The sequence below is a fragment of the Archocentrus centrarchus genome, chromosome 2, assembly GCF_007364275.1.
Source record: "Archocentrus centrarchus isolate MPI-CPG fArcCen1 chromosome 2, fArcCen1, whole genome shotgun sequence".
NCBI lineage: Eukaryota > Metazoa > Chordata > Actinopteri > Cichliformes > Cichlidae > Archocentrus > Archocentrus centrarchus.
The window spans coordinates 12,963,763-12,990,023 of record NC_044347.1 but is presented as its reverse complement, the minus strand read 5'-3'; the positions used below and the strand labels follow the sequence as shown (position 1 = coordinate 12,990,023).

The 26,261-nt window shown below is 40.9% G+C and overlaps 1 protein-coding gene across 1 annotated transcript; it reads left to right on the top strand.

Annotated features, from left to right (window-relative positions):
* Positions 1-16,293: 16,293 nt before the first annotated feature.
* On the top strand, positions 16,294-25,911 carry LOC115793318 (desmin-like). Its single transcript, XM_030748249.1, has 9 exons — positions 16,294-16,896; positions 21,461-21,521; positions 22,237-22,332; positions 22,994-23,155; positions 23,267-23,392; positions 23,487-23,707; positions 24,039-24,082; positions 24,788-24,873; positions 25,776-25,911. Exons 1-9 carry the CDS (start codon positions 16,322-16,324, stop codon positions 25,815-25,817), a joined length of 1,413 nt encoding a protein of 470 aa, XP_030604109.1. The 5' UTR covers positions 16,294-16,321; the 3' UTR covers positions 25,818-25,911.
* The last annotated feature ends 350 nt before the right edge of the window (positions 25,912-26,261 follow it).

Below are 26,261 nucleotides of genomic sequence, written 5' to 3'. Positions count from 1 at the left end.
TTGTCTTGCATTTTTTTCTTGTGTGACTCTTTGCTTGTGTCCAGTTTCCATTTGACTAACATAATCTTTCAGCAGCTGTCTTTCAGCATGGTGGCGTGGTGGTTAACACTGCTACCTCACAGTTAGAGTGACATCTAGAAGGTCTGGGTTTGATTCCACCTTGGCCCGGACCTTTCTCTCTCTCTGTGTGGAGTTTGGATGTTCTCCCCGTGTCTGTGTGGGTTTCCTTCCACAGTCCAAAGCCATGCACTTACTGGGGTTAGGTTAATTAGTCACTCTAAATTGCCCACAGGTGTGAATGGTTGTCTGTCTCTCTGTGTTAGCCCTGTGACAGGCTGGTGACCTGTACAGGGTGTACCCTGCCTCTTGCCCTATATCAGCTGGGATAGGCTCTTCAAAGACTGTTCAAAGAAGTCTTTCCAATTATTGATGCTTCAATCTTAAAAATTATCAATCAGTCTTTATTAGTTGGCTATGTACCACAGGCCTTCAAGGTGGCTGGAATTAAACCGCTACTTAAAAAGCCATCACTTGACCCAGCTGTCTTAGGTAATTATAGGCCAATCTCCAACCTTCCTTTTCTCTCAAAGATTCTTGAAAGAGTAGTTGTAAAACAGCTAACTGATCATCTGCAGAGGAACGGTTTATTTGAAGAGTTTCAGTCAGGTTTCAGAATTCATCACAGTACAGAAACAGCATTAGTGAAGGTTACAAATGATCTTCTTAGAGCCTCTGACAGTGGACTCATCTCTGTTCTTGTCCTGTTGGACCTCAGTGCAGCTTTTGATACTGTTGACCATAACATTTTATTACAGAGATTAGAGCATACTATAGGTATTAAAGGTACTGTGCTGCAATGGTTTGAATCATATTTATCTAATAGACTCCAATTTGTTCATGTAAATGGGGAGTCTTCTTCACACACTAAGGTTAATTATGGAGTTCCACAGGGTTCTGTGCTAGGACCAATTCTATTTACATTATACATGCTTCCCTTAGGCAGTATTATTAGAAAGCACTGCATCAATTTTCATTGTTATACAGATGATACTCAGCCTTACCTATCAATGAAGCCAGATGACACACATCAATTAGTTAAACTGCAGGAATGTCTTAAAGACATTAAGGCCTGGATGACCTCTAATTTCCTGCTTCTAAATTCAGATAAAACTGAAATTCTTGTACTCAGCCCCACAAATCTTATAAACATGGTGTCAAACCAGATACTTACTCTGGATGGCATTACTTTGGCCTCTAGTAACACTGTGAGAAATCTTGGAGTCATTTTTGACCAGGATATGTCCTTCAATGCACATATTAAACAGATATGTAGGACCGCTTTTTTGCATTTGCGCAATATTTCTAAAATTAGAAACATCCTTTCTCAGAGTGATGCTGAAAAGCTAATTCATGCATTTATTACTTCTAGGCTGGATTATTGTAATTCATTATTATCAGGCTGTCCTAAAAGCTCCCTGAAAAGCCTTCAGCTGATCCAAAATGCTGCAGCTAGAGTACTGACAGGGACTAGAAAGAGAGAGCAGATTTCTCCCATATTGGCTTCTCTTCATTGGCTCCCTGTTAAATCTAGAATAGAATTTAAAATCCTTCTTCTCACCTACAAGGTCTTGAATAATCAGGCCCCATCTTATCTCAAAGACCTCATAGTACCATATCACCCCAACAGAGCACTTCGCTCTCAGACTGCTGGCTTACTTGTGGTTCCTAGGATACTTAAGAGTAGAATGGGAGGCAGAGCCTTCAGCTTTCAGCCCCCTCTTCTGTGGAACCAGCTTCCAGCTTGGATTCGGGAGACAGACACCCTCTCTATTTTTAAGATTAGGCTTAAAACTTTCCTTTTTGATCAAGCTTATAGTTAGGGCTGGATCAGGTGACCCTGAACCATCCCTTAGTTATGCTGCTAAAGGCCTAGGCTGCTGGGGGGGTTCCCATAATGCACTGTTTCTTTTCAATCACCTTATTTACTTTGTTTATACTCCACTCTGCATTTAATCATTAATTGTTATTAATCTCTGGCTCTCTCCCCTCAGCCCCCCCTCAGCAGATGACTGCCCCTCCCTGAGCCTGGTTCTGCTGGAGGTTTCTTCCTGTTAAAGGGAGTTTTTCCTTCCCACTGTCACCAAGTGCTGCTCATAGGGGTCGTTTTGACTGTTGGGTTTTCTCTGTATTATTGTAGGGTCTTTACCCACAATACAAAGCGCCTTGAGGCGACTGTTTGTTGTGATTTGGCGCTATATAAATAAAACAATTGAATAAAATTGAATTAAAAAGGCCCATCAAGGCCAAACTGTTATACTCTCTTGTGGTTTCCTGTCCTACTCACTCATCTCTGGTGATTTTACCAGTACAGTGTATATTCTTTCAATTGGGACATATCACACATTTTTAAATGACTATGCATATGTGGTATTGCTGGATTTAGAAAACAAGCACATTAATTCAACAAGCCTACTGTGTTATATGACAATACATGCAGCATAATAAAGCTTGGGACTGGAGACTCAATTTTCTCAATACTTTCTCAATACAGTTGGGGCACTTCATACATTAAGTGACTTAACACCCTGATTATGCAGGTCACATTTACATATTTGGTATTGATGGATTCAGTACAACCTCACCTTTCCAACAAGCCATCATATGTGTTTCTATGACAATCCTTGGCAAAGCAATTACAAAGTAAATGAAAACATTTTGCAAAAATCTTTTTTTTCCATGTTCGCCTATTTTAGGTATGTGTTCCAATGTCTCTATCTATCCCATACTTTAAGATATTCACATCCAGTTTTTTCTAGTGGGTAAAGCAAAATTCTGACTACATACATGCCTATTTTGAAAGCTCTCAGGCCTTGTGTTATTAATCTACATCAGTTTTTGTGGGTTAACCACCATGCGGACAGGCTGTATTTGGGCTCTTTTTTAGTTTTGGGGTATATAACAATATCTATCAATTTAACCATCTTGGCAGTAAAATATTTTTGGCCAAGAATCCATTTCATATAGGGGAGACCTTAGAGATGAGGAAGAATGTGGTTGGGTTTAGTTCTACCTCCGGTAGGGGTATGTCAAAAATTTGGGGGCATTGTCACTAGCCTACTAGTCTGCTGGGGGGTTCACATAATGCACTGTTTCTTTTCATTCACCTTATTTACTTTGTTTATACTCCGCTTTGCATTTAATCATTAATTGATATTAATCTCTGGCTCTCTTCCACAGCATGTCTTTTCTCTCCCCTCAGCCCAACCGGTCGCGGCAGATGACTGCCCCTCCCTGAGCCTGGTTCTGCTGGAGGTTTCTTCCTGTTAAAAGGGAGTTTTTCCTTCCCACTGTCGCCAAGTGCTGCTCATAGGGGGTCATTTTGACTGTTGGGTTTTCTCTGTATTATTGTAGGGTCTTTACCCACAATACAAAGCGCCTTGAGGCGACTGTTTGTTGTGATTTGGTGCTATATAAATAAAATTGAATTGAATTGAATTGAAAATTGAATTATTTGGATGTTGCTGGTTTTTCCAACAAATTAATGACTGCATTAGAGTCCAGTTCAAGATCTTCTTTCCCACCACTTTCCCATCATGCATGTGTGCACTTCTGAGCATGTGCAGTGTCTGGCCTACGGAAGTCTTCTAGGACATTTTTAGCATGCCATCTTAATTGTGCAATTCACTCAGCTTGGTTAGGTTGTCTCAAATTAACTGGCTTGTGTGGCCTTAACAAGTGCACAGTTTAAGTTAAACCTGCTCAAGGAGACTAGGTTGAAAAGATAACATATTAAGTAAGTCTGAAATAGGTATAGAAACCTTCAAAAGGATCAATACAGCACCGACAGTCTTCATCCTTTATACTCATTGTGCGGATACAATCTTGTTCTGTTAGCTGTGGGGAGTTCCATGTAGTCATCAGCATGATAACAGCCTGCATCATAACCTTGGACACAGCTTACATTTTAGCTGTTTTTTCACCTTCACGCACTCAGTCTTTGAAGAAAATTACCTACCCAAGAGGTTATTAGAGTTGAAAAATAGATTTTCTTCTCTTGATATACAAGTCAGCTGACTCAAACATGGTGGCAAAATGGGCTTCCCTTTCAGCAGGAGAATGTTTGGAGTGAGCGCTTCCTGATCATTGGGGTCATCTGCCTTCACGTCACAAAACAGCGCGTGGAGGCCTTCTTCATTCATAACTTGCTGTCCATTATACTTGTCCAGTATACTTCTGGCAGAGTGTGGAAGACATTCCCAAACACCACCTTGGTGTGAGGCTGATGGTGTATTGAAGTTCCACTTTATTCCTTCCTATGCAAAGGTACTCTCCATCTTCTATTTTGTGGGCTTACAGTAGTTATTTGGCAAAACAGAATCTTCAACTCTGAAAGGTAAGCCAGTGCAACAGTGTCCATCCTAGTGACAATGCCCCCAAAATTTTGACATACCCCTACCGGAGGTAGAACTAAACCCAACCATGTTTTTCCTCATCTCTAAGGCCTCCCCTATATGAAATGGATTCTTGGCCAAAAATATTTTACTGCCAAGATGGTTAAATTGATATTGTTATATACCCAAAACTAAAAAAGAACTCAAGTACAGCCTGTCCGCACAACCCACAAAAACTGATGTAGATTAATAACACAAGGCCTGAAAGCTTTCAGAATAGGCATGTATGTAGTCAGAATTTTGCTTTACCCACTAGAAAAAACTGGATGGGAATATCTTAAAGTATGGGTTAGATAGAGACCTTGGAGCACATATCTAAAATAGGCGAACATGGAAAAAAATATATCTATGCAAAATGTTTTCATTTACTTTGTAATTGCTTTGCCAAGGTTTGTCATAGAAACACATATGATGGCTTGTTGGAAAGATGAGGTTGTGCTGAATCCATCAATACCAAATATGTAAATGTGCCCTGCATAATCAGGGTGTTAAGTCACTTAATGTATGAAGTGCCCCAACTGAAAAGTACTATGAAAATTGAGTCTTCGGTCCCAAGCTTTATTATGCTGCATGCAGGGGCGTAGGAATGAGATTCCTATTGGGGGGGGCACATATCGGAAACCTGACAGATCCATAAATGCTCTGAGAAAAGCATTAAAAAATGCTATTTGATCTTTTACTTTCTTATTTTTCAAATGTTTCTTGGAAAAATAGTGTCGTGTACACTTATATGATTGCATGTATAATTTACATGTGTACATGTTTTATAATCGTAGGACGTGGGCAAACTGGCTTGATCACAGATAAATGTTACCAGTGCATAGATAACTGTTACCAGTGCACAGATAAATGTTACCAGTGCACAGATAATTGTTACCAGTGCACAGATAAATGTTACCAGTGCACAGATAATTGTTACCAGTGCACAGATAAATGTTACCAGTGCATGCTTACCAATGCACAAATGTTACCAGTGAACAGATAAATGTTACCAGTGCACAGATAAATGTTACCAATTCACAGATAAATATTACCAGTGCACAGATAAATGTTACCAATGCACAGATAAATGTTACCAATACACAGATAAATGTTACCAGTCCATAGATAACTGTTACCAGTGCATAGTTACCAGTGCACAGATAAATGTTACCAGTGCACAGATAATTGTTACCAGTGCACAGATAATTGTTACCAATGCACAGATAAATGTTACCAGTGCATGCTTACCATTTTTCTCCTCTGCTGTGTAATTTTTGGTTGGGACAATGCGCCTGTCTCCAATATTGGGGGGGACACGTCCCCTCCATCCCCCCCGGTTCCTACGCCTATGGCTGCATGTATTGTCATGTAACACAGTAGGCTTCTTGAATTAATGTGCTGGTTTTCTAAATCCAGCAATACCAAAAATGTAAATATACCATGCACAGTCATTTAAAAATGTGTGATCTGTCCCAAATGAAAGAATATACTGCATTTCATTGCAATATACTAGACTGTACTGGTAAAATCACCAGAGATGAGTGAGTAGGACAGGAGACCACAAGAGAGTATAACAGTTTTGCCTTGATGGGCATTGGTAGATTTGTTTGCAGTGTTTTGTTCATTTATTTTGTGTTAAATAAAAAATGAAACTTTGATTAAAATATTATAGAAAAGTAAGAATGCTTGCTTTCGTAATAGAACAAATACATAAAATCAAGCAAGTAAAAGGCTTCTCATATAGGGAACACTGAATGCAAAAAGGATTTATCTTACAAAACATTCATGTTTGCCAAGTTAAGCTAAAATATATGAGGCTGCACACAAAAAGTTGTTTTAATGGTGTGGAAAAAAACTGTTTTTATAATGCAAATAAAGTTCTCTTGCTTTAAAATTATGGTTTGTCCATTGTACGATTGGATAAAAGGCCTCTCCAAACCAAGCTCCAATCAAATCAGAGAGACGTGGACGGCGCCGTTGCGTGTCGGTTTCTAAGCAACGCTCATTTCGCGTTCTTCTTGCTTGTGGGCAGGGCTAACGAACAAGCTTTTTATGTTTTGTGATGCCAGAATCAGACGCCAGGCATAAGTAGCGACCCAGAGGCAGCATCCTTCGGTTCAGTTCAGGACGAGACACACGATCTTTAAAACACATATTTTTAACAGCTATAATTACAAAGAAAACCCTAAAAAAATGATTTCTCAAATCGACACGGCTGCAGTCCTTCCCATCATCAGGGACTTTTTTGGTTCAATTTCAGAGGAGCAGTGGAAAAACTTGCAGGGAGGCTGCCTCGATCAAGACACCGCCCAGCTGGTGGCAAAAAAGATACTGGAGATACTTCACATCTCTACCAGTTCAGTGGTGGCAATTCTGAAGGAAGATCAGATCCTTTGAGATAAAGGCGATGGGCTCTTACAGAATGTGGGGCAGCGAGGCGAGATCATCTGTCTCCACTTCGCCAGATGAAGCCAAACACAGCTTTGTTAAAACATTACTGGAACAACTCTGGGATGGAAGCCACAACAGACTGTGCTGTCACATCTGAAGATGAAGGGAAACACAGATTAGCTGTGGAAATCTGCGTGGAAGAGCTGGTGATGAAAATCATCAAGAAGGCGGGCACAACCTGCTCCGTAAAGCAAACCAAAGCCATCACCAACTGGATCATCAATAAAGTCTGGCCTCAAATCAGGAATGTTCCAGTCCCCCTGAAAAACTTTAAGCACCTCAGAAAGATGGTGTATAAGTCCATCATCAGCTCTTGGACTGATCCAGAGGATATTCTTGCATTCCATAATGCTTGGTGAGGCCACCAAGGAAGAAGCCTTCCGCCACCTGGCTACGCCTAGAAATTCTGTCCATAAAAATTATGAACAGAATCGTTGACAAAGGGCAGCCCTGACGGAGTCCAACACCAACAGGAAACAAATCCGACTTATTACCGGCTATATGGACCAAGCTCTCACTGCGGTTGTACAAAGACTGAATGGCCCGCAACAACGGGCCAGACACCCCATACTCCCGCAGGACCTCCCAAAGGACACCCCGAGGGACACGGTCGAATGCCTTCTCCAAGTCCACAAAGCACATGTAGACTGGTTGGGCAAACTCCCACGCACACTCAAATATCCTTGAGAGGATAAAGAGCTGGTCCAGCGTTCCGCAACCAGGACGAAAACCGCATTGTTCCTCCTGGATCTGAGGTTCGACTAACGGACGGACCCTCCTTTCCAGCACCCTGGCATAGACCTTACCGGGGAGGCTGAGGAGTGTGATCTCCCGAAAGTTGGAGCACACCCTCCGGTCTCCCTTCTTAATGATGGGGACCACCACCCCGGTCTGCCAATCCAATGGCACTGCCCCAGATCTCCACGCGATGTTGCAGAGGCGTGTCAACGAAGACAGCCCTACAACATCCAGAGCCTTCAGGAACTCAGGGCGAATCTCTTCCATCCCAGGGGCCCTGCTACCAAGGAGTTGTTTAACTACCTCAGTGACCTCACCCCCAGTGATGGTCAAATCATCTCCCTCGTCCCCAGACTCTGCTTCCACTACAGAAGGCGTGTCAGTGGGATTCAGGAGGTCCTCGAAGTATTCCTTCCACCGTCCGACTATAGCCTCAGTTGAAGTCAGCAGCACCCCACCAGCACTATAAACTGTGTGAGTGGAACACTGCTTTCCCCTCCTGAGTCGCCTGACGGTTTGCCAGAATCGCTTCAATGCCGTCCGAAAGTCTTTTTCCATAGCCTCACCGAACTCCTCCCACACCCGCGTTTTTGCTTCGGCCACTGCCCGAGCTGCATTCCGCTTGGCCTGCCAATAGGACTCTTTCTTCAGCTTGATGCTCCCTTCACCTCCGGTGACCACCATCTGGTTCGGGGATTACCACCATGACAGGCACCAACCACCTTGCAGCCACAGCTCTGAGCAGCAGCCTCAACAATGGAGGTGCAGAACTATGTCTGCCCAACTATATCTAGCTGGTATCTCTCAACCTCACGCACTAGCTCAGGCTCCTTCCCCACCAGAGAGGTGACATTCCATGTCCCAATAGCCAGTTTCGATAGCTGGGTATCGGTCCACCAGGGCCTCCGCCCTTGGCCACCGCCCAACACACACTGCACTCGACCCCTACGACGCCTCCTGTGGGTGGTGGGCCTACAGGAGGGCGGGCTCATGTAACCTCTTCGGGCTGCGCCCGGCCAAGCACCACGGGCTAATGCCCGGCCACCAGACGCTCTCCCTCAAGCTCCCTCCCCAGGCCTGGCTCCAGGGTGGGGCCCCGGTAACCCTATCCCGGGCAGGGTAAACTGTTCCCTTGCTGTTACGATCATAAGGGTCTTCTGAACCGCTCTTTGTCTGGACCCTCACCCAGGACCAGTTTGCCATGGGAGATCCTACCAGGGGGACAAGCCCCCTGACAACATAGCTCCTGGGATCACTGGGACACACAAACCCCTCCACCACGATAAGGTGGCGATTCACGGAGGAGATCATTTATGGTAAACAATTCCAAATACAAATGATATACCTTAAACCTAATTACAGTCGTTGATGAAAAATAAAATACAACTGTGTGATACATAACAGTATTTTATTGTAAAAATCTACATAACATTCAGACAGTGGCAGTTGTTGTTGCCAGAACTTCACCCAAAAAAAATATGGAACAACAGTGGCTAAGATTTTACAACCAACTGCCCATGGTTAATTACAAAGAAAATAACATATAAAGCCCATTGCAAACAAAGACATTGTTGAAATATAAATCACTTTTTGCATTTAGACATTCTTTGGGAAAAATATGTAATTTTAGTGTCACCAGTCCTACTTGAGTACCCCATTAGTCATCAGGTGTTTGCTGTGGACTGGCAGGATCCTCTCTGCAGCCAGAATAACAAAAAAAAATAAAGCAGTAATAATAATAATAATAATGATAATATTATAGTTCTTACACAAATTAATTAAACAAATTTTCAGTTAGATGACATACCTACCCTGAATGTAAAATATACACCTTGTCTTTGTGTACATATTAAGCATCTTTAATCCAAAGGTCACGAAGGTCCTCCTAGAGAAAGAATGTGGTAAATGTCTGCATTAATATAATTTCCAAAGCCAACCTGCAACTGTTCAGTAAAACTGCAAAAAATACTGCAACTTCAGTAATGTGGACATGTGATGCTGATCAGAAAACAGAGTTATGAGTTAGCGTAATTACTGAGGTGAACATTTGTCAGACATGAAAAAAGAATCCAAAAACAAACAAAAAGAAACACCATCAAAAAGAAAAGAAAACAAATTCTGGACAGTACCTGATAACGCTGATGTCGAGTCAAACTGCTGCCATCCCACATTCCTGTGAAGCTGGCAGCACTGCATTCTCCACTGCACTGTGCTGAGGAGAATGATACATTATTTTGTTGTGTTTAAAAATTGTATGAATAGACATTAGAGAAATCACTGCCATAAATGTTTATTAGAAATAAAACAGTAAAAAGGACAGTACAGAGGTGGTTCTTATAAACAGATGCAGTGCGCCCACCACAGCCTGCAAAGCTGCACCAGGAGGCAGCAATCCATTGGTCCCAGCTAAGTCTCCATTAAGGAATAAGGAATCAATATTATGGTAGGTGATCGAAAATTTGTGAAATATTGAAAAGGTCCAGGACAACTGGACCCAAAGGGCTGATCTCCAGGGATGATGTTAAATAACCTGAAATAATGCTGAACAACAGTGCTTTGACTCTTGCAACAGCTCAGATCAGCTTCTCATATCACTGCATCCATGTTTAAGATGTAAAGTCAGTGTGCCAGTGTTAATTTTGACAGCAAATTTTGATTTAGTTTTAGTCATAGTCTTTTGACGAAAATGTAATTTAGTTTTAGTCATAATTTAGTCATGTGAATAGTTTTAGTTTTACTCTAGTTTTAGTCGACGAAATTATAAGAATATAATTGACTAAATCTACAGTCGATTTAGTTGACTAAAATAGGGTGTAAAATGTAAATGCTTTTTCTTCAGTTCCCTTGAATTAGTCATTATACACACTTACACAAAATAAAAAAATGTTTTGAAGTTATGCAATATTATTAATAATATTAACATTAGCATTTCACCTGCTTCCCACACACTTGATCATTAACACCAACTTACTGAGCTAATCCGAGCGTTTTACAGCAGGACACGCTCTGAACGGTACAGGGCAGTGTTCAGGACTAAGATTAGGAAAGGCTAATCCACCGTGGTGTGGAGATTTTCTCTAAACACAAACATTAAACTGGGAAAAACACTTTACCCCTGCATGGAGCACTTTACTTTGCATGGAGAGCTGGGTGACTGGTTTGTAGATGTTGTTTAAGATTTGTCATATTTTTATCGAGATAAAAATACACATGGTTTACACATCGTTTTGTTTGTCACGGCATCAAAGGACAAAAGTGTCCATACATCGGCTCTTCTCTTTCTCCCTGCTGACATTGTTTACATAACTTAGTTGACAAAAGTGTCAATTAATATCGTTATCGTTTTTATAATTTTAGGTAGTTTTTATTTAGTTATTGTCTCGTTATCGTCATGAAAAAAAAAGGTCGCTGACGAAAACTATGACAAAAATATTTCGTCAACGAAATTAACACTGCAGTGTGCACAGCTCATGCTCTGCATGCAGGTGACAGGTGAGATCTACCTGTACCTTACTCTTTGAGTCTCCTAAGAGCTGAAATTTACAAAATCCAGAGAGAAAGAGCTGAGAGCACGTTACTGCAGGGCTGAACAAATTCTGTCAGCATCAATAACCCCAGCCCCACATTTTTATTTGCATCGTAAGCCCGGTGCTTTCTGTTCTTACGAGAGCATCGGCAACCGTAGCCTCAACTTTGGTGCCCGTGTTGAAGATCGTCACTGTGTTCACAAAGACCGAGATCAGAGCCTGATGGGACAGTCGACCTGAGCAGGAGGTCAGAGGTTGAGAAGTGTGACAGGAGGAAGCAGTTTGATAACAGACGCTTTAAATGGAATAAAACAGTAACCGTAATAAAGAGGATCCACAGGCACATCTCAGTATTAAACAGAAACATCTTCATGTAGACGGAATGTCCATTTAGCAGTGAAGTGAGTATTGGTGGTCCTGTTTGTGTGAATTTAGACAGTTCAGTGAGTTCAATGAGGGTTCATTTTAATGGTAAGACCACAGGAATATAGTAGTTTTACCACAGACACGACCAGCTGATGAATTGAGCTCTATTATTACAGTTCCCTCTACCTGAATCATCTCCAGACTAACACACTTAAATCAGGCGTTTACCGTAAACAGGTTCACGGTAAAATACTGGTAGCTGTGGTTGCCAGACCTTCACCGTATAAAATATACGGTGACAATGTAAAACTGTTTATGGTAAACAATTTCAAATACAAAAGATGTACATTAAACCTCATTACAGTCCTTGATGAAAAACACAATGCAACTGTATGATACACAACAGTATTTCACTGTAAACATCATTTCAAAGCCTCTGGATTCTCTTCCCACTGTACAACTTTAACTCCTTCACAAACATTTTCTATAAATATTTGATCAGACTCATGTAGTTCCTGATGTCTGCCAACTCTACACTTGGTTATGTTTAAACATGAGTTATTTTTCCACAATACTGTATCTATTTCAGTTCCTTAAAAAGAAAAGATTTGTAAAAAAAAAAAAAATCATTTTAAAGACTGCTTTCAGACCAAAACATTTGAGGAAGATATCCTCAAATATTTCAGAAGTCATTGTCATCATGGACAGAAAGTTGAGTCCCTCACGCTGGGACTGAAAGATAACTTTCTTTTGGCGCCGACCCGATGGACTGATTCCTGAACTCATCTTCCTCGTGTAGCCCAGACCATAAATGACTGTGGACATAAGTAAATAGTTTTAAAATGTTTGAATAACTAATAGTTCGTTTACAGTATTTAAATAAAGTTAATTGAGTCATGTTAAAACAACAGCTGACAAAATCATTTTGTTTGTTAATAAAGCAGTATGTCACTTTAATTTGTTTCTCTGCACTTTAAGCATTTTGCACTGTATAGACCCTTTTACTGTTTGTAAACAATGATGACGTAGGTAGCGATGCGCGCGCATTTTGGAAACGGAAGTACGGCGGAGTTCAATAGCGTTTCAATCTACCAGAAGGGATTATCAACGAAAGATCGTGAAAACTACCTGCAAAAATTAATTTTGACCACCAGCAACCGACTCCGATCCCCGTGGTGTGTTAGCAAGTGGCCCAGTATCAGTGGGCATATATATACGTGTATTTGGTGGAGAAACCCAGCATATACACTGGAGAGAAGTTGCAGCGCATATAAGTCACTGGATGCTTACAATTATGTTGTTTACAGTCATGTACCAAACATCAAATATCATGACACAGACTCGGAGGTTTTTTTTTTTTTTGAACTCACTTTATTAAGCTTCAAACACGAAAAATTATATTGCAGATATAAACATTAAATTGAACACAGAACCTTTCCTGGCACAGGAAAAGAAAGGAGAGAGGAAGAGAGAAAAAAAAAAAAAGAAACAGAACAGCATACAGTTGAATTAGTTCTTTCCCCCCTCTCTTTCCAGATATATCTTAATTGGTGACCACCTCTTAACAAAAATGTCTTTCTTCAGTCTCAGCTGTGCAGTTAGATCTTCCATAATATAAATGACCTTTAATCTTTTGATCCACTGGGTTATTGCTGGTGCTGTCACTTGCTTCCACAGGACGGTTATCATTTTTTTGGCGGCCAAGAGTAAAACATTTAGTATATTAAGTCTTTCAGCAGTGAGGCCTAGCACGTCTTTGGGTATACATCCCAGTACATAGTATTCTAGACACAGGGGTAAGTCCACTCCCAAAATTACATAAATTTCCTTCTTGATATCCAGCCAGAACTTCTGGAGATACAAACAGTCCCAAAAGATGTGGGTATGGTCCCCAATCTTCCCGCAGCCTCTCCAGCACAGTGGTGAGCATGAGGGGAAAAAGCCAGCCAATTCCATTGGAGTCCTAAAGAATCTAACCTTCACCTTCCAGTCAAATTCCTTATATGTGGGGCTGTTAATAATTTTGCTGCTAGATATGAAACTATCCTCCCATTCTATTTCTCCAATAATGGTATTGGCCTCTAACTCCCATTTTCCTTTAATAAACCAAGTGTTATCAGTTGTTATTTGTAAAGTTTTATATATTTTAGATATGCAATGTTTAGGAGTAGTGTTATTTTCTATCAGGTCAATAAAATATTGTTCTACCTCCGTAGGAGGTATATATATATATATATATATATATATATGTATACCCCATTGAAGCTTCGAGTAATGAACCTATTTCCGAAACAATTGGTTCAGTGCTTCACAAAAGCTTCCTTTTTTCATCACTACAACACACTAAACAGGGAACACACAGCTAGGAGGTACAATGACACAACAAGGAGCAGAGAAAAACTGAAGGTTTAAATACAAACACTAGGTAATCAGGGCAAGTGGAAACAGCAGGGAATAACAGGTGAAACCAATGAAACTAAAAACAGAGGAAGTAAAACTGAACACAAAGTACAGAGAACATGAGTCTGTCAAAATAAAACAGGAAGTGACCAACCATGAGCCACACGCAGACTCAACAGATCACGAGGAATAATAATTTTGGGAAACAGACACAAAAGACAAAGTCAAATAAAAAAGCACACAGCGAATTTTTTTTTTTTTTGATTTTATCAACAACAAGCATCATACACAGCGCCTGAGGCTTCATGCTTTTAAACCTGGGCTTTATTTAAACAGTGAGCAATTCATATGATTGCGTTCAGGAATTTAGGGGAACCCACATGATCAATACTGATGTAAACACATGTAAGTCGTGTGTAAGATGAGAGAAATCATGCAGCAAAATGAGTCTCGTACTGGTATCTACATCTATTTACCACAACCATATCTGGAAATGAGGGAGGAGTGCAATTTAACATGGGAGTCTATGGGGATTGGCTCACTTTTCCTCTAGTGTCCATGGCAGTAGTTGCAGTCCTTTGTATTCATTTTTTATTTTATTTTTTTAAATCTCCAGAGGTTTCCACATGTTTTATGTCTTCTAAATAGTCGCCTCTATGTAGAACAGTTTTGTGCACCTATTATGTGTATGCAGTAGCTGGTATGGGAGTCAGAGCCAAACACTGTGGTCTTTGCATTGAAACATTTCCATTACTGTGCCTGCTGTTTACACCTTCTACCTTCTTCATCAACAGAGAGACAGCCCATCAGAGTTCACTATAAAGATAACAGAGTATGACATAAATACAAAAGCCAGACATATAAGGCAGCAATTTATAAAATCTTAAGTAAAGCAGATGAAATTAAATTGCTGGGTTGATCAGAGGGTGCAGTTGTAGAATGAATGTTTTGCTCAGAATGTTTTTGTGTTAGCAGTTCTTTTAAAGTTTGACATGGCTCCAGGTCTGCCAGTTTGTGTGTTGGCAGAGGGAAACCTCCCTTTAAATCTCCTTCACTCTCTCTCACACGTAATGGTATCATCATTAATGGCACATATTGTTTGTGAATGTGGGATTTCTTTGCTTTGGTATGTACTGCAGCCCTCTGTGTCTCAGACTCTTGGGATGGGATAGTTTTCCTTTTTAAGGCAGGTTTGTCAGAGCTCTTCCCCCTCGGACGCTGTCATTAACAACCTGGGCCACCTCGCCATGTGGGGACGAGGCCGAGTGTCGAAAGCGGCCTTGCATCCTCACATTGTTATGATATGAGATCACAGAGGCAGGGCGAGATGATCTTCTCATGAAGCTCAGTGTGACTCAACGGGTCCTCTATGGCAGTTTGTCCTTCTTGAAAAAGACCAGTTCTGGTTTTCACTGATCTGCCAGGACTCTCTTATTTGGCAGGCGTTGCCAAATCAGTTTAGAAACCAAACCATATTAAGAAGGCAGTGCTGTGGATGAGTCACCTCAGATGCTCTCTTAGCTGAGGTTTGGTCCATTTTCAGTGTCTTTTTCCTGCTATTTGATGGCATTTGTTTCTGCTCATCAAGAACTGTCAACATGAAACATTACTGAGAACAGTTTAACCTTCATCCTGAATCTACCGTGTGCTAATAATCTTTTTTCTTCTTCTTCTTTCTTTAAATTCAAAGTTACAGCAGTGCTGTATGTTTTTGTTTTTTGGGGGTAATATTTCAGTCAGAACATACTTTATCATCTATGGGTGGAAACCAGCTAGCTAACTAACTGCTAGCTTCTAACGCCACTAAACCTTATAAATCCACTCTCTCGTGAATGTTTTGTAACACCTGCAAGAACACACTGATCATTTTACAGGAGCTGAGGGAGTTTGGACTATTTTTGACTCCCAGTGGGGAATCTGCCAGAGTTAACAGGTGGAGTGGGAGAACATGAAAACAAACAAATTTTTTGCCGTTAGTCAAAATTTCAGGTTATTATGTCAAAATTTTGACTTAATAACTTGAAACTTGAAGTTTTTGGTCAATGTTTCTCAGCATTTTGATATAGTAAGTCTCAGACTAACTCTACCTCATTTTGTGTCATTTTCTTCTGCTATTCAAGCTTAATGCAAACAAATGCTGGCTGCATAGAAAATTAACACCCTTAGCAAAAAATAAGAAAGGGAGAAAGGAGGAGTAAAAGGTAGATGAAGAAGAAATGAGAGAAAAAAAGACTTTACCAAGAGGAGGTAAGGGATAAAGCAAGAGAGGGAGGAGGGAGGGCAGTTCCCAGGGAGGAGGGGGTGACAAGCGAGGGAGGGGGTAACTACAAATAGTTGGGGGCAGCAGGCTCTTCTTCAGTGCTCCTCTGTGTTGCAGCTCACGCCAGGCTCTCTGTGTCCTCCAACATGACCTCCTACAGCTCCTCCGCCCAGACCGCCTCCTCTTACCGACGCACCTTTGGTCATGGAACCTACGCCTCACCCTCACTCAACCGATCCCTGCTGGGCCACAGCGGCGGTGGCGGGGGTCACGTCACCTCCAGGGTCTATGAGGTGACCCGCACCAGCTCCACACCAGCTTACCGTGTCTCCTCAAGCTACTACGGCAAGCCACTGATGACCTCTCGGGCATCCATTGGGCGCTCTTATGCTGGCATGGGTGAGACACTGGACTTCAGCCTGGCAGACGCCCTCAATCAGGAGTTCCTCACCACGCGGACCAATGAGAAGGCTGAGCTGCAGCACCTGAATGACCGTTTTGCCAGCTACATCGAGAAGGTCCGCTTCCTGGAGCAGCAGAACCAGGCGCTGGTAGTGGAGGTGGAGCGCCTGCGGGGCCGTGAGCCCACACGCATTGCCGACCTGTATGAGGAGGAGATGAGCGAGCTGAGGAGGCAGGTGGAGATCCTGACCAATCAGAGGTCGCGCATAGAGGTGGAGCGAGACAATCTGGCTGATGACCTGGACAAGCTGAAACTCAGGTGGGAAGGGCAAAGGTCATTACTTAAGAAGGATAAGTCACATGAAGTCACATGAACTTAATATACTATAACAAGAAAAGAGCTCTACTTAATTTTAAGTTAAAAACACACTATAGAATTTTATTATAGTGACTTTTACAATAAATTCTGGCAATGTTTCTTGAAAAATATCCAATATTATTAGTTATTAGTCAGTTTTGTCACATTTATGTGTTCATACAGTTACAGAAACACTGGATTTTTCTATCATTTGAACAAGGAACCAGAACATTTGTGCTGTACGGGGAACAAAAATGCTACAAAAAAATGGAATTTCTGAATCTTAACACATAATTTAAACACTCTACACTGTATACAGTGCGGCAGACCTACACTGCAAACACCTTCCAACTGCTCATGAGCAGTGTTGCAAAAGTGCGATGCAAAATGGAAACTGAGACCCTTTTGCCTTCAAAGTAAAAGCTGTGCCTTACCTGCAGCCAACATGTTTAAAAAGGTGCAACTTTTACTTTGAAGGTGACCACTATAGTCTGCTAGGACAAAATCAATTACAAGTAGGTTTTCACTGTTTAATTCTTTGTGATCCATTTCAACTAGAAACAGCCAGCAACCAGTCGCCAACCAGTCGGGAAATACACACTTTTTTCTACTGACTGGTGGTTGCCAGAGGGTCACCGACTGGTTTCTACAATAGGCCTGTGTGTGCTTAAGTAAACAAATTATGCAAATTTTAAAGTTTACTTCCTCTAATCTGTAATCTGCCTGAACACTAGAGGTTATAGCTGTACAGAAGGAAGTCTTCTGCGCTGGCAGTACGAAGATCCACAGTGCTGTTAATGTTTACCTTCAAATCCTAATTTAGTCGGTGTTCATTTCAGTAAAACTTTGATTCTTGTAGGTATTAACCAGTGTGTAAAGGTCTCATGACCGAGACTCCTGGTCAGTGTTGCTTTTTAATGTTTTTGTTCCAGTAACTGTGCGGTGTATAGGGCTCAGAGATGTGAGGAAAAACTGGGATTAATTCACAGTGTAAATAATCTATGCACATGCACTAAACTTTATGTAAAAAAAGAAAAATCTAGGCTGTTAATGATGACATTCTTGTTCTTATTTATTATAAAATTTGCTTCATAAATGTTAGCATAAATATAAAACCGCAAAGTGCTTCTAACTTAAAATTAGGCAGCACTCCTTATTGTGGTTCATTATTTTAAATTAAAGGACTAAATTTAAAATAATTAGAAGGACTCGAGTAAAGCTTTTACCTTTAAAGTTGATGGCACTTCATTTTTAAGACAATCATATTTAAATTTGTTTTAAATGTGCATTTTTTTTTAAAGTAAAGCCAACGTTTACAGTGTGTTAAGCTGTAGGAATATACTGTAAATATACATTGTGGGGGTGTTTTGTCCCCATGATGTTGATCATAAAATTTCAGGTTAGGTTAAGTTAGGTCCTGTGGAAATAATGTAAATACCTGTTGGCAGCCTGTTCGATTAGATGCCTGTGTGTAAGTTTTATATGCATGTGTGTGTTTGGAAGTAAAAGACAGAGGAGGGTGTGTGTGAGTGTGTGTGTGTGTGTAAAAATAACACGGGAGCCTCAAAAACTGCAGCAAAAAAGTCACAAAAATGCTGATTAAAAACAACAGAAAATGCTGACTTTAGGAGGCAGTTTGACGCTGAATGAGTGAAACAGCGCTGACCAGTCAAGCTTAATCAAGCGTGGTAAGAAATACCTGCTGAGCCACACGAAGGGGGAAGGAGCGTGCGGATGAAGCAGAAGGATGAATGGAGGGATGGGGGTGATGTGCAGTCTCTGTCTGCTCGATTTAACCAGCCCGTGTGGGAGATGAGGGAGGCATCATCAGCTGTTTGTTCTAGTTACAGGAAGTATTTTTAAACCCTGACAGATAACCTCGTTTCTAAAGGAGCATGAAAGTGTTTCCCTTTTGCTTCACAGATTGTGTGTTTTACTGCAGATTACTTGATTACATGTTTACTGATAATTCTTGAATCAAAAAGTCAAATTTCTGGATATTTCCTGAAAAGCTGTTTCTGTGAGGCTCATCTCAGCTTGTAATGGACTACACACCCACTCTGTCTCCATTTACTTTCTGTGAATAAAAATATACTAAAATGATTTGTGTATCATCACAGGAGGATTGCAAATGACTCACTGTTGATGTAGTGGGAGGATGAGCTTCTTATTGAGGGTGTTTTTGTATGAGGAAATCAAGTATCTTTGAATATGATGCAGAGGGACCTACATTCAGTTAAATCAAAGTAAAACAGATTTTTAATTGATGTTTAACAATATTAATGATGCTACAAATGTTATAACCAAAGAAAAGATAAAGTATTTTATTAGGCCATTAAAAAGTAGAAATTATTCATTTAAACCTGCAAACAACATGTTCATGTTTAGTAAAACTTCCTGATGTTTTAAAGGTTATGACTAAATAAGAATAAAAAGTGAAATTAAGAAAAACTAAACAAACTTTGTGCTGAAAAAAAGTGACATTTAATTTATAAAATGTTTAAGGCTACTCACAATTTATTGTCACTGACATAAAACGTTATCTGACCAGCATAATGTGCAGGGTGCAAAGTTAGTTTCTTTTTCTGGTCAGATAAACTCAGTTGCTACATTATGTTGTGTCAGTGCATTAATAATTATGTTCACTATTAAACTCTGTATTGTACATGCTCACATTACTGTAGGTTAGCTTGTGTAGCTTGTTTGCGTGAGAATCTTTTCAGGTGAAAACGGTAACATTTTGTTGCGTTTCGGCCTGTTTTTTTTTTTACACAACAACGACGTTTCGAGTCCCTGAAAACAGCTTCCGTTCTGTCTCCATGTATACGGCTAAAACGCTACTTTTTGAAAATGGGGCATGCTGGCACATGCGCACTATGGTTCCAACTTATATACACACACCGCCAACTTGGGACCTGGTTTGGGGACTACATGGTTTTCAATGTCTCTTGTGGTTCTGCGTTACTTTTGACAAAAGAAGAACAGAAAAAGATGCCGTTTCCACTTATTCATTCTCGTGTAAACGGGGCCTTACTCAAACCCTTCCATGTGAAAAAGCGGTTTATACTTGAGTAAAACTATCGAAATGTATCAATTGTTTATGTAGCTCTTTATTAATAGCGTGTTACTGCAGCAAAGACAGTGACTTTAGTGAAAAAAATCAAACAGCAAAGCAGACATTCAGATGTTTTATTTATATGTTTTATAGTACAAAACACAAGTTTACTTTCTATTTAAAGTAGAGAGATGGAAGAATTGTGGTTCCCTGAAGACCCCAATCACAGATTTAAATAGCCCGATGATTATAGAGGCATTTTGCAAAGCTCAAACCAGCCTGCATCTATAAATACACGTGTTCCACTGTTTAAATATAGGCCTGACAATAATCCGACAGTGTCTTTGTGCTGATAAAAGTGCTCCTGAGCAAGAAATTCATGCATTTTCCCTGACTGCAAGAAGCATGAGGCACTATTAGGTGTGTGTGTGTTACTGTTCGAGCCTGACCAAAGTTAGTGCTGATCACGCACTCTGTGTTTACATGGCCCTCATCTATAAAAGGAGAGGAACGAGCCTGTGCATATCTGAAGCACCTCTGGTGATCTGTCTTTTCTCTTTCTCTGTCTGCGGTTTGTGTTTTAACAAGTACAAGTTTTATAAAGAATCAGAGGGAAGACAGAGTGAGTCAAATCAGTGCGAGGGAATACTGCAGAGGTTATGTTCACCTTCTTGTTCATCCCATTCCTTGAAGTTAAGAGTTAAAAGTGCTCTTCTGACAAATTTTTACACATTCTGGACATTTTTGGCTAATTAAGTGTGATAGGCAAAAAAAAAAAAAACAATCTATAATGACCTTTAAGCATTTTGTAATTCAGAAGTCAAAGGGGCAAAGGCTTCTCAGGCTTTAGAAAATCTAGTCCACAATGGAAGACTTCAACCAGTCAGTGTAGGGTACAAAGAGTGAAAAAGCCCAGATAAGAAGGTGGTGTAAAGCTTAAAGGAAGGTCTTTAATTTAGGGAAGGTGGGGTTTGAATCCTGTGTCTACAAATTATGGCACTGGCTCATTTCGAGCTAAGACGGTAAGTGATGGACAAAGCTTCAAAATCTGAAGCTAATATGGAAATGCCTTAAACCTGCGTTTGTTCTAATGGCCGGCAGGGGGCGACTTCTCGGCTCTGTGATTGTATAGAAGTATATGAGGAAATGAGCCTTCTTCAGCATTTAGGTTAGAAAGAATGACACAGGAGGGTATGCATTGCAGTGCATACCCTCCTGCAGTGACCCGTGCTTGGAAACCAAAATGGAAAAGCTCAAACTGAGGCGTCACCAACCAACAGCACACTGGCTACATCCATCTTTTATTTACAGGCTATGAAATTCTGCTTCTTTGGACTTCTGCCTAAAGCAGCTTTAATGCCTTTCTGCAGGGACACCCTGGCATGTGGACAGCAGCTCCTACAGTTTGCTTCAGTCGGTCATTAATAACTCTCTGCCTAAGACTATGTTGTGTGTCCTAATGCCCTCCAGACTCCAGGAAGAAATTCTTCAGAAAGAAGAAGCAGAAAACAACCTGGCTGCTTTCAGAGCGGTAGGTCCTGCACTCATTTCCCGTACTTTCTCCAATAATTGAAAAGGTTAGAGAGGCAAGGCTGAGGTGGTTTGGACATGTGCAGAGAAGCGATAGTTGATATACTGGACAAAGAAGGTGGAGCTGCCAGGCAGGAGGGAAAGCGGAAGGAGATCAGAGAAGGATCACACATGTAGTGAAGGAGGATGTGCAGAGGGTTGGTGTGACAGTGGAGGATGATAGGGTGAGATGGAGGGAGATGATCCACTGTGGTGACCTCTAAAGGGAGCAGCCAAACAAACAAAAATAAAACAGATAATTTAAAAAATAGATGAATAAAATATATTTCTGTTTATCTATGTCCTTATTTGGTGCAGCATGGCAGGCTAAGGGTGAAGTCTTCATTGGTAAGAAGGCACTAAACCTGACAATGACTGAGGCCTCTGGCTCGCATTAGATTAAAAGACAGCATAAAGTGAAAAGAGTTCAAAATTTATGCCCCCTTTCTTTACAGTTCTCACATTTTTCAAAGCCATCCCGTGGACTCGATGGGATCATTTGGTTGGCCTTTATTTTGGCCCCTCGGCTGTATGTTTGACACCCCCTGTTTTACAGTAATTGGCCCATTGGTGCAGAACCATTAATGGAGGCTTATATGAAATATATAAATGTTTTTACATTTTTTTTTATAACTACAATTTTCAAAGAGTAAAATCAATACATTTTACTGTTGCAGGACGTGGATGCTGCCACTCTGGCCCGTCTGGACCTGGAGAGACGCATCGAGACGCTGCAGGAGGAGATCGCCTTCCTGAAGAAGATCCATGAAGAGGTTTGTTTTCCATCCTCCTCCTCCTCTATACTGTTCAGTTTTTCCATTATCAGGATGAAAAATGCATCCATAAATCTTTTAATTACTCTGCAGCTATCATCAAAGTCGGCCTCACATTCAATCATTTATTGAATTTAGACAACTCCTTAAGCAGATTAAAGAGGACTTGAGAGGAAAGCTGTCACACATTGTTGTCAGTGACACACAAACAGGCTTCTCGGGATAAATCTTAAAGAGTGCGTGTTGAGCTGTGTGACCATGCTGCAGCCGGCATGTCAGTCTGTCTTTGCATCTGTTATTACATCTGTCTCTGCGTGTATGAGATGACAAACAAGAGGATTGGGGAAGCGCACAGTTTCACTTACAAACCACACACAGAGCCGGCGTTGGCGGCAGGCCCGGGCTGGGTAGCAGCAAAGCTCTGAAATCTCCCACAGCAGATGTAAGGCTAAAATTACGCTGTGTACCAACCAGTGGGTGTCCCTGCCTCTGAACGGCACAGGCATCGGTCTCCTTACATCTCTTCTTGTTCTCATGCCAGTTGTTATTGTTGCTTGTCTCATTTTTCTTGTTTTTGTGTTGATTCTGATGGGCGTGAGTAGTTGGTCGCACATAAACTCAGATTAACAAAATGTTTCTCGTCCTCTTCCTCCTCCTGCAGGAGATCCGTGAGCTGCAGGCCCAGATGCAGGAGACGCAGGTCCAGATCCAGATGGACATGTCCAAGCCAGACCTGACGGCGGCACTGCGAGATATCAGAGCGCAGTATGAGGGCATCGCCGCCAAGAACATTGCAGAGGCTGAGGAGTGGTACAAGTCCAAGGTCAGAGGGATGTGGTCAGCATTAACTACAATGTTAGAGATAAATTCTGAAATCCAGAAACTGGGGGTTTAAAATAAACCCTGAAATCTCTTTAACCTTTGACCCCCACAGGTGTCCGATCTGAACCAGGCGGTGAGTAAAAACAACGAGGCACTGAAGCAGGCCCGGCAGGAGACCATGGAGTTCAGACACCAGATCCAGGCCTACACCTGTGAGATCGACTCCCTCAAAGGCACAGTATGTCTCCCAGACAGACTTTCAGGTTTTTATTTTAAACTCCATCTTCTCTGAGCTCGGTCTGATTTCAGACTCGTGTCTCTGATGAATCCAGAACGAGTCCCTGATGAGGCAGATGCGGGACATGGAGGACCGCCATGGACGAGAGGCCGGCAACTACCAGGACACCGTCGCCCGGCTGGAGGCGGAGATCGCCAACATGAAGGACGAGATGGCGCGCCACCTCCGCGAGTACCAGGACCTACTCAATGTCAAGATGGCGCTGGATGTGGAGATCGCCACCTACAGGAAGCTGCTGGAAGGAGAGGAGAGCAGGTGAGTTACTCGTCACATTCAAAGCTCCTAATCATGGTTGAAGTTACTGCATGTGCAATAAGTTAATCATGCTGCTGAAAGAGAAAAGTAAATACAACATAAATTGTATATCATACACCTTCTTGGACTACTGTTTTGGGGCATCTGGTTGGACATCTCCATCTCTAATCTCTGTTTTAATTTGCTGCTTGAATTCCTTTACAATCAAGCTTTAATGCACAGAAAGGAAAACTGCCTCGAAAATATCAGTATTTTATCCAGATATAAGTAAAATAACTACACAATTATGTTTTATGTAATATTTTACACACTTTTCCTTCTGTCTTTGCAGGATTGCCTTGCCTGTGCAGACCTACTCCACCCTGAGTTTCCGAGGTGTGAACACAGCTGCTGTTACCTGAACTCACCACCAGGGGCCAGGCTTTTTCTAACCAGCACACAGGCCTCAATCTGTGTGAACCCAAAGTCCATTCAGAGCATATACGCCTGATTTACTGCTTAAATATATACACGATATATAATAAGTGTCTAAATAATGTAAAAGTTGATATTTTAGTTCATCTGTGCAAACAGTGGTCATATAATTAACCAAATATCAAAATTAGGCTGAAAAAATGAAATACTACCACACAGTTATGGGGTCCTATATGGAGATTTCCTGGCTCACACTCTCAGAAGCAGCTGTTTTTTTTGTTTTTTTTAAATGCACTGTCACTTAAGTAAATAAATTTTACCTTCATATTATGAATATTTTTGCAGTTACACGGTCCAATTTTGGAACTTTTTGAGCCCTCATAACTTCATAAGTACAGGAGAGATCTGCATGAAATCTTCAGGGCTGAAAATTACATTTGAGCTCATTTTAAAACTCCAAATGTCACAATCTAAAGACAAAATTTTGTTTCATTAACCAACTTTGAGCACCATAAGGTAGTGTGGTGCTGAAGTAAAGAAGTAACCAGGGTGTTTACGCGTTTTCGGGTGGAGTCGGTGTAAAATTGAAAAAATCTTTCAAAATAACGTATGACACAGTGAAGCATTCATGAGGATATTAAATGCAATATTTTCTGTGTTAATCAGAGACCAGCCCTGAGCAGCAGCGCTCCTCTGAGCTGCATTCAAAGAAAACTGTCCTCATCAAGACCATCGAGACCCGTGACGGAGAGGTAAAATATATTAGTTATTAGCGCTGTAAGTTTTCTCCATAAGGGTTTTTTGTTTGCTTTTCTTTTGCTGTGATCCATCCCAGGAGCTTATTCAAGAGATTTATGAAAATGAATCTTATTTTAGGCTATTTAAATTGCTCTTAGCTTAGTTTTATAGGTGATAATTCTAAAAAAAAAAAAAAAAGAAAAGCTGATTTATAGTAAGAATATTTTAGTTTTTTTAACTTAGTTAATAGGGATTGGTTTGTATGTAATAAATTATTCTCATTTTAAGAGATCAAGCAGTCTCATCTCTCTTTTACAAGAGAGAGTCTAAAACAAAAAATACCACAACACCACCTCAAACAATCATGAGTTATTCAGACTGATCCAAACACTCGGTTTCACACAGTTTTTTCTACTCTTGGCTCTGTATGATGTCACCTCAGGGACAGAAGCCCCACCCACCAGTTGTTTAGACCATATGTTTTGGTGGGGCAGCCAATCAGAAATTACATAAAGCTTGTTTCAGACAGGATAAACTGAATGGCTTCAAAAGGCCCAGCATGAGATAAAGAAGGATTATTTTTGAAATGTGAATCATGCAAAGCTACTCTATCAGAGCCCTGGAATAAAATGTGGGGCTTGGAATGAGTAGAATAGCTCCAGTGTGAGTGTTTCATGGTCTTGCAGTGCAGTGGGATCATTTCCATCACATAGGAATTCACTTTAAAGATCCTCTGAATGTCCTCCTTCAGTACATCCATGAATCTCCTCTGTAGTCTTCCTCTTTTCCTCCTTCTTGGCAACTCCATCTTAAACATCCTTTGTCCAGCATATCCACCATCCCTCCTCTCTAACTTTAGACTCAAGTTTTTCTCCTGCCTGCATTCAGAAAGATTTCTCATATTTTTCTCCTTCAGGTCGTCAGTGAGTCCACGCAGCAGCAGCAAGACATCATGTAACAGCCTGCAGGAGAAGAGAAGAAGAAACTAAACAAACATCTGTCCCTGCCTGAGATGGACACATGAAGAAGATAAAGAAACAAGCAAAAAAGAATAAAACTAAGAAATAAGACTTTACACACTGCATTGTTTTTGTTTGGAAGTTACTGAGATATGTGAATTTAAAGCAGATATTCATCAGGGTTCACCGATTTCTGCTTCAGTGTAGGTTCACATTCACAAGCTGCAAAAATCTCCAGTTAATCAGGACATTTGTGTTTATTGACCTCTTTAAGACTTTATGGTCTTTAAGAAACAAACAAAAGAATAATAGTAAGTGGTCCTCTATCAGTTGGAGTCTAATATGCAGCAAACTGAGTTGGTCAGATAGAATTTTGCGTTTTCAGCTCTTAAAGAGTTAAAGCATTTCAGGCACCTCCTAAATAAAGATTCAGATCTGAACCA

Excerpts from the sequence above, each read along its gene's own strand:
- LOC115793318 (XM_030748249.1), top strand. The coding sequence starts at position 16,322 with ATGACCTCCTACAGCTCCTCCGCCCAGACCGCCTCCTCTTACCGACGC. Across the intron at positions 21,522-22,236 it reads ACCTGGCTGCTTTCAGAGCG|GACGTGGATGCTGCCACTCT; the intron begins GTAGGTCCTGCA and ends TTACTGTTGCAG. Across the intron at positions 24,083-24,787 it reads CTCCACCCTGAGTTTCCGAG|AGACCAGCCCTGAGCAGCAG; the intron begins GTGTGAACACAG and ends TGTGTTAATCAG.